The sequence below is a fragment of the Olea europaea genome, chromosome 13 (assembly GCF_002742605.1).
Source record: "Olea europaea var. sylvestris chromosome 13, O_europaea_v1, whole genome shotgun sequence".
Classification (NCBI taxonomy): domain Eukaryota; kingdom Viridiplantae; phylum Streptophyta; class Magnoliopsida; order Lamiales; family Oleaceae; genus Olea; species Olea europaea.
The window spans coordinates 4,642,246-4,654,147 of NC_036249.1; the positions used below are offsets into that span (position 1 = coordinate 4,642,246).

The following is an 11,902-nucleotide window of genomic DNA, read 5'->3' on the forward strand; positions in this document are numbered from 1 at the left end:
GAATTTTGTGGTTAGATTTGACTTTGTATGTGTAAGTTTGCTAAGGGATTAGGGATGGTTTCCTGAGGAAAGGATGAGATTTATGGAATTTTAGGCTGTTGTGGATGCTGTAAGACTTTTATTGGAACAATAAAGTTTTAGAAGATGTGGCCGTTTTTGACATTTATCATTTCAAGAGGAGACATGGTTACGCTTTTATTTCATGACTAGAGGAAAGATTATAGTGTCTGAACTGTGAGAAAAAAAGAACTCTCACAAGTGGAAAAACAAAGCACTTTTATTGATTTTTCTTAACGATCAACTTTGTTGAAAGATACAGGATTGCACGAGTATTTTCAAACTCTGAGGACTTATACTAGACTAGAGAAAGGAACAGGAGTCCTGGATGACTAGGAAGGTAATTCTCGATCAATGTACGACTCTTTCTAAACTATTAAACAATCTAGTCAAAATTAGGATAGGACCGATGCCCTATAGATATATAAGTCCGCCTCCAACATTTATTAGAAGGCCAACATAACCAATACTTCGTAAGTCTTAAATAATTAAATCTCATCATCCTTTCAAAATAAAGCACCCAAATATTATTCTAAATATTCCTGAACTTGTCACAAATTTCAATGTAGAATTCTAGATGTAACCTCATTTTTGTGAATATGTTCTGCGTCAAAATTTTTTATGAAGTCTTATTCTATGGCCCAACTACAAGGGCCATATATCATCTATTCTCTTCCGCTTTGCTTTATCTAATATCAAGTCCGTACATAAACTATATGCTCAAAATAGATTTTATTATGTGAATGTGTTAGTACTACCTTAGTTGATTAGGCTCATTTCCCCTATTTCCACTTGGTTTGCCATTCATATTAGTCTTATCTTTTCTTGAGTGCAACTAGCAGCATTATGTGAATGTGTTAGTACTGCCTCATTCTATTAGGTTCATTAATTATTCAACTTCATTATTTTACCTCCAATCTATTTTCACAAATTTGCTGGGTATGTATTTACTACTTCTAAGACCAACTCGTAGTTGTTTGCAGAATCATATTGAAGTCCTCTAGAGATTTTTATTTTAACCTAATAAGAGTTGTTCAATCACAACATTTTTTCTACTTTCCCCAACCAACTCTATTTTCTTTCCAGTATCATCTCCAATTTGACTGGCTATTTGAAATTATTAATGATGGAACGTAGATATTGGAATTGTCCAATGTTAGGTACTTGAACTCTCCAATGCTTCTTTCCATCCCATTTTGTGCTTCTACCTAGAGTGTAATCTCACATCATGCATTTTTCTCACTTATGCCTGCGATAGATGCTTTTATATCGAGATAATTTGAGCATAGCTCGACTTGTGCGAAATCTCATTCACACACACACACCAAATGAAAAAAGTTTCATGCATGCCCCTTCTCATTATAATAGAAACAAAATAATTTTGTTAGGTAACTACTAAATTATCTTGCATTACTTCCTCTATAACTTTTGTTCCATTTTAAGCCAACTCAGTTATGTCAATATAACTAGCTTTAACATATTTCTTTCTCTAGAATACACCATAACATGCTTCTTCACAATAATTGAAAACCATACGAAGATCGTTTCTAACCCATCCCATGGAGCATGATTGGCCGTGCTCGAATGGAAAAAGGTTCCTATTTAGACATCATTAAAAGAAAAGATATTCTGTGTTCCAGATACTCGAATAAATATCCGACTTTTATGAGGCACAAACGGGAGAATTTATCCTGGAAGCGGAAGTTAGTCAAACTTACTTTCAAGTTACATATTTTGCCAAACATGACCTTTTTTATTAACAGAACTTAGAGAAGTAACTTCTTTGCTTACCCAAACACGCTCGTTCCTTGACGGGAGGTCTCTCAGGGGGTACATCAGAGTTGATTCTCTGTTAGTATCATTTCAAATCTTGAGTCATCTGTCAAGTACTCTCCCTGAGTTTTGTCATGTGATTTGTCAATTTAATGTACTGATAATTTGCACAATTTTTAATCCTTTTCAGTTGAAATATGTATGATAGCAAAATTTGTCAACCAAGATAATCTTACTTATCTCAGCATGGTTGTAAATTGCCTGCTTGAGGCGAGCCTCACAGTTCACGCTGCTCAAATTCATCCTGATGTTGTAAATGAGCCTGGGAAAATGTTCAAACTAGCTTGCTTTATGTTTGAGCTGAGCCTAAACAAGCTTTTGTGGAGTAAATTTTGAGTTGAGTGCTTGGTTAATTTTCATTATGTTTGCTATTTTAAAGTTTCAGATTTGATCTTGAAAATGTCAGAAGCTTAAAAATTTGTTTGAGTGCGACTTTTTTGCTTTTAAAGTCGAATTCTTGTGGGCATCCGCCAATGCCAAGCTACTCCAACCTATATACAGCCCCAAAATCTGAGAAACTTCCTAAATTTAATAAAATACCTTCTGGTCTTAACCGACAACCTCATTCTCTCCTCTCTTGGGGTTAACCCATTTGTATCTATTAACATATTATGATATGTTAAATATATAGTGAAAGAATTGGAATAAAAGATTCGGTTGTTTAGCTGTTTTCTAGCCCAAGGCTCGTCGGTATGGCTGAGATTTTAGTTTGCTTACACTAATGTATGATTGCTCTAGTTTATTTGAGATTTCTGTTCTCAATACCTTAGTTTGCGTTGGAGCTGGGCTGCATAACTGAGAGTGAGGAGTCTTATTGTTAATGAGGAATGGCTAGAGTGGTGCTTATTTTTTTGAGAAGTTGACTTTCTGCTCTAAGGTTGGTCATTTATGTTGGATGTCTTGGGGGGAAAACTAAGCCCTAGTTTTGTTTGGATAAAAATCAGATATTTAGTAGATTTTGATTAACAACTGACGGAAGGAGTGGTTGAAAAGTTAATAGTTGTGCGTCATTGGAATATGTGGTTTAGAATAAGTTTGAAGAAAAATGAGTTCTAAGAAGTGGGGGCCATACAGGGGCTATAATAGTTTTGGAATATAATTTAGTCCTTTACATGTTCAAATTTGCACTGCAGTGATGACATTTATAATGAATGATTTGACCTGTGTGGAAGTGGAGTTTTTAATGAAACGAGATACTTTCTGTTTTGTGCATGGGACTGTGGCCTAATATGAGATCTCACCATATTGCATAACAACCGAAATAAAAATTTTGATCCAATGAGCTCAAAAAAGTAGCGCTATCTTTTTCTCTTAACTCCCCTTACCTCTACATAGTTTTTATGTTCTTTTATTTGAGGTGACCTCAAGTAAATATGGGTTCTAACGGCTGATTTGTTGCTTACCCTCATTTGTCAGAAGCACCAGGTTGTTGATCATACATCCTCATATTATCTTCCTAATCCTGCTGTGGCATCATGGAGCACGCATGGGGAGCATCATATCTTGAGGGAAAATGGAACCCTGTCTAATCCCAGTTACCACCGTGATCAGCATGTGGAGCCAAGCTCAAGAAATGTTCAAGATGGGATGAATGTTGCGTCCATTGCTTCTACATTAAATTCAGGAGGGGCAAATGTTGCACAAGGTTATTGTGGTTATGCTAGCTATCCAAACATCGATCCATATGGATACAACGGCTCAGGATATCCTGGTTATTATAGTGGCTACCAACAGCAACCCAATCAATATCAACAGCAATCCAATCAATACCAACAGCAGTCCAATCAATCATATCCTCAGCCTATAGGAGCTTACCAAAACACAGGTCCTCCTTAGCAGCCTCTTTCTTCATTTCAGAATACGGTCTTACACTGGACATGCAAGTTATTCAAGCACTTACTACAATCCTGGTGATTATCAGACTTCTGGAAGTTATACAAGTGGTGCCTACGGTGCTCAGACCAACTTGTGGCATGGCAGGCAGTATGCAGAATACAGTTCTAATCAATATCCAAGCTACAAACCCGAAACAAATGCAGCTTATAGTTCTACCACTGATGTTGCAACCTCACAATATCAGCAACATTATAAGCAATGGTCAGAGTATTATAATCAAAGTCACACGGATGTTAGCTGTGCTCCTGGGACAGAGAACTTGTCCGTTACTAGTGCATCTAATCTTAGTTGCTCTGTTCCTACTTATTCAGCTTCAAACTACCAGCTGCCGGCACCTAATACCCCGTCTTGGAGGCAGGAGTCTAGTTCATCTGAGTCTACACCCTTGCAGGTTTGGTTGTTCCTTTGACTTACAGTTATCAAGAAGTTGCTTTTTTATTATGCATGGCTTTGTATGCATGATCATTTAATTTATGCTTCTGCATGCTTTTTATTTCTGTTATGTTTTGCTATTGAACTGACCTTAAATGGTTTAATCGAAAAAAATAGTTTTATTAGCATGTGAAATATATTCTTTATTGCCCTTGCCTTTTATTGAAGAACTTGGCATCTGGAGATTGACAAAACAAAATTCCTACTCTTCTGATGTTAGTGTATCTCTTGGACCATAATATTTGTCACATTCAACTTCATGTTATTGGAGTAGTTAATTTTTAAATGGATGGATTAATTATAAAATTCAGTACTCAATCTTTCTTAGTTCTTTAGTCATGCAAGGAGTATAGAGTTGAAGTCAGGCATGACTATGGTAACCTCATAACCATGCCAGCATTCATATATGTGTGTGACAATAATATCATCATTTAGAAACACACTACTGCAGAATTATAAAATTCATGTACATGACTCTTTTTTTCTTTTGTTTTCCTCTTTTCTGTGTTTCGTTTTCACACACATATAAGTTATTTTTAGAAGTCCGACCTTTGTCTGTATAATAAAGTTCTGCATTCTTTCAAAGGAGTGCCGACAGGCATTTGTGGAAGTGGTCTGAAAGATGATGACTTTTATGTGTCTTATTACAGATTCTTGCTTCTAGAGAACATCTTTCCATTTTAGGTGTAGGAAAACAGAAAAAGAATTATGATTGTATTGAGGTTAATTTTATTATAGCCGTAATCCTAGCCTACTAAACAAACGAAGTCAGCATTAGTTGCACATTTTTCTGGAACATTGTAGTCATTTCATAAAACTGAAATCTGTTTTTCTTCCACGCACAAACATCAATGAAAATATTATGGTTGCTACCTATCCCTTTTTGCTTCTTCTTGCTTTTTCCTCATTTTGTGTCCTTGCGTCGAGAAGGAAGTTTCTGATATTACCAGAAAAAATATAGGGTGGGCAGATAACCTTTCTTGGTTCTACTTGAGTTGTTGACCACCATCAACATCATTGGAAGTTATAGTTCTTTTAACAAGAAGTTCATAAAATCAACTTGAACAATAAGAAGTTCCTTTGCAACATGAAGACCTTCTAATTATAACCTTTTCGAATAACAGGAATGAAGAAAGGGATAAAAGGAAAGAGGATTATTTGCAGGCTTACCTGGATCATTAACTGAGAAAAGTGACCTATAATTCAATGAGATGCAAAGTTAATTGGTAATAAGTTCTTTGAATCAATTAGTTAACTGGGATTCGTAGCAGCTCTTTTTCTTGTTTAATTCTTTTAAGCCAGAGAAGTTTTTTCTGCAAGAAGCTTATCATTGTGTATTCCTAGATGTGGTTTGCTGCGACCTGTGAACCAGTTTTCTACTAATTGCACATTGGCAAAATTGTGAGAAACTAATTATCTCTATTGAGCTTTAGTCACGACCAGGCCACGCCTTTTTATGGATTGTAGTCTCAATTTTTTTTTTTTTTTTTTTTTTTAAGGTAATCGTATAATTTTATTAATCAAGGAAAATACATGGGAAATGTATTATCAACTCATACAAGAAAGAAACGACATGAAATTAGGCAGTCCTTCTATATGATTAGTAGTCTCAAAATTATAAATCATTGTGCAGTATGGAATACTTTTATGAGGTTTTGTAATGGTCTCTTGGTCTGTAACTACGAGTACTGTCTGGCTTTTTATGGAGGGTAGATGACATGCCATGGCTATGAGATTGGTGCTTAAAAGAAATGCATTTTTTGGCCATTACACTTTCCCACCTATATGATATGACTTTAAAATTTTAAACATAAACTGTAAATATGCTAGTCTTTGTTTTTTGTATCCAAATTCTCTTATGGTTTTAATGCCATTGATGAAGGTTCTCCAATCTCTTTAAACATCTGAAAAGCTACAGGAATTGTTAGCAGTTTCTTCTATACCAGCTTCTTCTATTAATAAGGGAATTAATAATATGTTGATAATCAGTACTATCTGAATTAGTTTACTTCTTCCAACAAATATATTGTTTTTCGTCGTTGTAGTGTGGGGATTGGAAAGGGGCATGGTGTGGGTCCTTATTTTTTGAAGTTAAATATTTGATCAATTTCACGTCAAATTTAGCATACTGTGTTCTTTGTTGTCAGCTTGGCGTAGTAAGTGGAAGTATCAATGAAGGTTACTGGAAACAGGGCACTCCTGCTTTGCAAGATAACTATTCTAATTCTCAACTACCGCATGTTCAAAAGCCCCTGGATGCAAATCCTACTTATGGAAGTTTTCAGAATCAACAGCAGTCTATATTTGCTCATGGTTCCAGCACAAAATACCCACCATCTCAACCAGTATCCCAATCATCCTTTCAAACTGTATCACAACCTCTTGATTCCCATATGGTAAACAAACTGCTGATTCCAACCAATCCCAGAATTACTTCAAACTTGGTGTTGGGTTCACCAAAAACTGACAAGGAAAGCACTACAGCTAGCACAGATTCAAAGCCAGCCTATGTCGGTGTTTCAATGCCTAAGCCAAATGAGAAAGCATCGTCTCATGATGCAGCTGATTCTGTGCTTAAGGTTATACTATTCTGTTTTAGAATTTTTCTTAGTCATGCTCGATGATTCTATTTATTGATACTAGCTGCATAAAATGTATTACTTACAACGTTTAATCGACTGACCCTTTCTTGTGGAAAGCTGAAAGCTCTTTCTAACTCTTCTTCTTCTTTTTTTTTTTTTTTTGGCTTTCTCTTTATTTTGTGAAGTAGACATATCTGGCATGTGAAGATTTCTTTTGTTTTGTTTTGTTTTTTTTTTTTTTTTTTTTTTGTTTTTGTTTAGCTTAAGCTTTGATATAAAAAGAAGATATGATGGAGACCACATCATATCATAAAACTCACACCATCATGTTCTGCCATTTTATTTTTGTGTTATTGACATCATTTATCACCATTGACGTATCATTTATATAAAAAACAATGCGTCTTTCCTCATCTGTGCTCACGCACAATTTAACAACCTTGGTAAGAGGTGGGGTTGGTCCGCTGTCTCAAGTGACACCTTTGTACACCAGAACTACCTCACAATCATTGTGCTCTCCAAGAAACCCTAAGTTTAATGCATTTCCATTTACTGCAATTCCCATCGCTATCTGCGATGCGGTTGTTCTGCAACTTATGCACGGTAGTATTGCCTCTAATGGCGTGCTTGCTAAGAAACCAAACAAGAACATATTTCAATTTCACTACAAATCCTGTCTTCTCCTGTATATCTTTTTTTTATTTTTTTCCCTAGAGAGTCCTCACTTCAATCTGCATTTGATTGTGTACACATTGATAATGTACTGCAGCTAATTAGCTATGTTCACGTGGCAAGATGAGAACAAGATAAACGAGATGCTAGCAAGTGTTTCAACTCTGAATCTTGCTAACCAACACATGAAAGACTCTTGGTGCAGATGGGACTGGGAAAGATAGAGATTTTAGTGGTCCAGGTGCTAGGTTTTGGATAACCTTTTGAGCTTTTGTTTATCTTTCATTATTTATTGTGATACTGTTCCATTTCTAAATGGCATTCATCATTCTTTGATATTTAGATGGTTTGGCAAAGAATTAGGGCAGACATGTATAGATTGCTGAGGAATAATGATGATCTACAAAAACCTGAACTCAAATTGATTGATCTGTCAAGTTAAAACAGCTTTGTAAGGAATAATTTAAGATCATTAGGTTTTCGTTTTGTTTTTCAATTGATATTAGATCAGCGTGCTTATATTATATGTTAAGTGACAGAGAAAGAATTGAGTGTTGGATTGATGTGATTGAGCTTTGCTCAAGCAACGTAGTGGTCTAGTGACGCAGCCACATTCCTCTATTGTGATTGTTATTCAATATTTGCTGGTGTTGACTCAGACTAGTAGAGTTGGAGCTCCTTGCCATAGAATCCTTGCTGGTGGTTGATTTATCTCTGAAAAGAAGATATTCTCATTATCTCATAAGACATTTTTGTTGGTCAATGTGTATTATTTTTACTCCTAGATCAGCATTGGTCTTGTTTCGTAGTTTAGTTGTATGTCATATGTCTGTGACTACATAAGCTTTTGTGCCTCATATTTAAATGTGGTTTCAATTATATTCTTTGAGTTCATTTGAACAGAAAAACACCATAACATGACATGACCTGCTGTGCCAACATATATCAGTAACACATATTAGGCTGGAGGATTCATTCCTGACAGTATTATACTGAAGTTGTCATCTTTTCTGGTGCAGCCTGGCGTGTTCCCCAACTCATTGCGTGGTTATGTTGAAAGGGCTTTTGCTCGTTGCAAAGATGATATGCAAAAGGCAGCTTGTCAAGCTACAATGAAGGAGGTATATACTCTAGTTAATGAAAAGTTAACGTGCACATAATATTTTAATGTCGACAAAGGCATGACAAACCTGGTACCCTTTGCATTAAAATTAGTCTACGAAGTTTATATCTCTGTTTGCTTGAAATTAACATGTCAATTATGGCGGTTTTGGAGATGACAGTGGATAAGGAATCCATCATAGAAAGCGGACAGTAATTTTTGGGATATTTCAAAAATAAAAGAAACAAAATCAAGTTAGAGACGGGAAGTGCTTCCTTCTCCATGTTCGGCTACCCATGTTCATAAATGTTGTATATACATATATGTGTGCATATGTGTGTATATTTATTTATTTTTAGAAAATTTTACACCTTTTAAGGGGGAAGCGTAGGCTGATCAAGATTGTAGCATTTGAGTTCCAATATATCCCTCTTACCCCAACTAATGACTCTGGGAAAGTTTTCAAACTGTGTTTTTTTGCAACAATTAGAGCACAATTTGTAGTACCCCAAAAATTTTATAGAATAAATTTTATTTGTTTTATATGTTATATTTTGAAAAATCGGGGACTAAAATTTAAAATACTATTTTATTTAGGCCAAATAATTAGATATTGATGGAACGAGATTTAGTATATCAATATCGAACTCATTTTGTAGGTTGTAATTAATTAGAATCCTTCGACTTGAGAAAAAGTTAATTTGGTTATGTTAAGCTTAAGATATTGACGTTTAAAGAAATTGTTATTTAATAATATTTTATTAAATTGGAGATCGCCATGTGTAGCGGATGGGTACCATCAAAATTCTCATATAACTAGAAAATAGATGCAATCCCAACATCATTAGGTAAGTACAGGGAATTAATTAGTTTGTTGTAGGATGGACATGTAGAAAGTCAAATCCTAGCCCACTTTCAATAGGAAACTTAATTTGATTTAGTTAATTATTGATTTTAAAATGGTGGGCCATCACGTGTGTGTCTTGGATAGATATAAGCAAACCTTTTAGTTGATTAGAGTAAAGATTTCTTAGTGTTTCTATTTAATAAGAATCACAGTGTCCCACTTTCAAAGGGAGCTTGCACTAAAAATACACTATAATGTCAATAGAAATTTCACCATAGAATAGAGAGACAATGAGAGAAAGAGAAGTTGGTTTAACTACAATAGAATATATATACAAACATGGCAGAAATCAGGTTCCACGTCAAGAAACTGCAAAAGGAAAAATATTGGGACTTGCTTTCACAACTCTTTCAAAAAATTCATTTGATCTATTAAGGTAAGACATTTTGTGCAAGTGGTTCGTTTTTGTATACTTTTATGTTCAATAATTTATTCATGAATTGTCAGTGGACCTTTGGGTTCGACCTAACGGAATGTGAACTCTATTGGGTTCTTTATATCGAAATGTGAAATCCTTCGGGAATTCAAAGTACCATTGATGGGTGTATCGCTTGGTCATCAATATACTTCATAAGAAATGTGGTATGCAGTGCTTAATTTATTGTTATATAATTATCTATAAAAACTGCACGAATCTTACTCGGTAATTTTCAATGCCCTCTTACTATAATTTTACAAGTTAGTTTGTGTCGATTGGATTTCTGTCAGGATGGTGATGCGGGCTGCCAAGTGGATCAAAGAAACGGAAAAGTTATACCTTAAGTTTTATGTCTTTAAATTCTTAGTTAGTTTAAATTTATTCAAAGACATGTTATTATATAAATTAGTTGAACATGTGTATTTATTTATTTTTGATACAATTTTCATGTTTAGTTTAAGTTTATGAATATTTCAGTTTAACACCCCAAATTTTAATAAATCTTAAAGTGTTACCAAAACTCAATGTTTTTTATAATAATTGTGGAACGATAAAAATAAATAAAATAACTGAAATATCTGTAAATTTAAATTAAACATGGAAATTGTATAAAAAAAATGTTCAACTAATTTATTTAATATCATGACTTTGAATAAATTTAAACTAACTAAGAATTTAAAGACATAAGGTATAATTTTTCCTTTTCTTCGATCCGCCCGGCAGTCCGCATCACACAGCATACCACATTTCTTATGGAGTATATCGATGACCAAGCGACACATCCATCCGTAATACTTTGAATTTCCAAAGGATTTCACATTTCGTTATAAAGAACCCAATAGAATCACATTCCGTTAGGTGGAACGCGAAGATCCACTAGCAATTCATGCATAAATTATTGAATATAAAAGTATACGGAAATGAACCACTTGCACAAAAGTATCTTACCTTAATAAATTAAATGAATTTTTTGAAAGAGAAATGAACGTAAGTTCCAATATTTTCTTTTGCAGTTTCTTGACGTGGAAGCTATTTGCTGCCGTCTATATATATATAGAGTTAAACTAACCTCTCTCTATGATTGTCTCTTTCTATTCTGTGGTGAAATTTCTATTAACGTTATAGTTTATTTATAGTGCACGCTCCCTATTGAAAGTGGGACGCTGTTATTCTTATTAAACAGAAACACTAAGAAATCTTTATTATAATCAACTAAAAATGTTTGCTTATATTTGTCCAAGACACACACGTGACTGTCCACCATTTTAAAATCAATAATTAACTAAATCAAATTGAGCCCCTGTTTGAGCCCCATTTCTCCACGTTAAAATTACATTATTTACAAATTTTCAACCACTTTCTTTGACTGAGGTGGGAGCCACATCTGTGAACTCTCAGTTATCGGTCTGCAGGTATCCCATTTTTCAAAGTGAACGTTACTTGCCAAATGACATAATTCTCCCCACATGGCTACACCAATTTCCCAATCTGCCCCTTCCCTGATATTTGTAGCCAAATTCACGAGTTTCTCTCATATTTCGCACTGTTTCTGTTTCCATTCGAAGACAACCCCAAATTCAATCAGTGCAGTCGTCGGACAACGCAAATAAGCCGACGACGTCAACGTTACGGTATCATTTAACTTGCCTGGACCAAAACCCCCTTGACGACAAAGTTGATTATCTGCCATTCTGCCCTCCGGCGACACGAAGGTCTGTTGCCGCACCATAACTTTCGACGGCACGCCCCCTCTCGTTCACGGCATGGACGACGAAGGCTCGCACTGGGGCCAATTTCCAGATAACATGGTAATATTCTACTCCTGACTCCGAACTTTGACCCTTCTGTGAACATCTTGTGTCCGAAACTTGCAGGCAGCGAAGGTTCTGTTTTTTTCTATTCGTTCCCTTTCACTTTTGTATCTACAACACCATGTTTAACCATGTTTCTTTGTCATTCACAGAGCTACAACACCACATGGGTAGAGCCAGTACCCGCAGCAA

General features: G+C 35.1%; 1 protein-coding gene across 1 annotated transcript in view; it reads left to right on the forward strand.

The window, feature by feature from the left end:
- Positions 1-1,315: 1,315 nt before the first annotated feature.
- LOC111408341 (SAC3 family protein A-like) overlaps positions 1,316-11,902 on the forward strand; it is a 23,015-nt gene continuing 12,428 nt past the window's right edge. Inside the window, 9 exon segments of the mRNA XM_023038110.1 lie at positions 1,316-1,445; positions 1,821-1,943; positions 2,021-2,142; positions 2,340-2,472; positions 3,024-3,109; positions 3,307-3,752; positions 3,754-4,177; positions 6,366-6,797; positions 8,492-8,593. Coding sequence (XP_022893878.1) covers positions 1,316-1,445; positions 1,821-1,943; positions 2,021-2,142; positions 2,340-2,472; positions 3,024-3,109; positions 3,307-3,752; positions 3,754-4,177; positions 6,366-6,797; positions 8,492-8,593 — 1,998 coding nt within the window.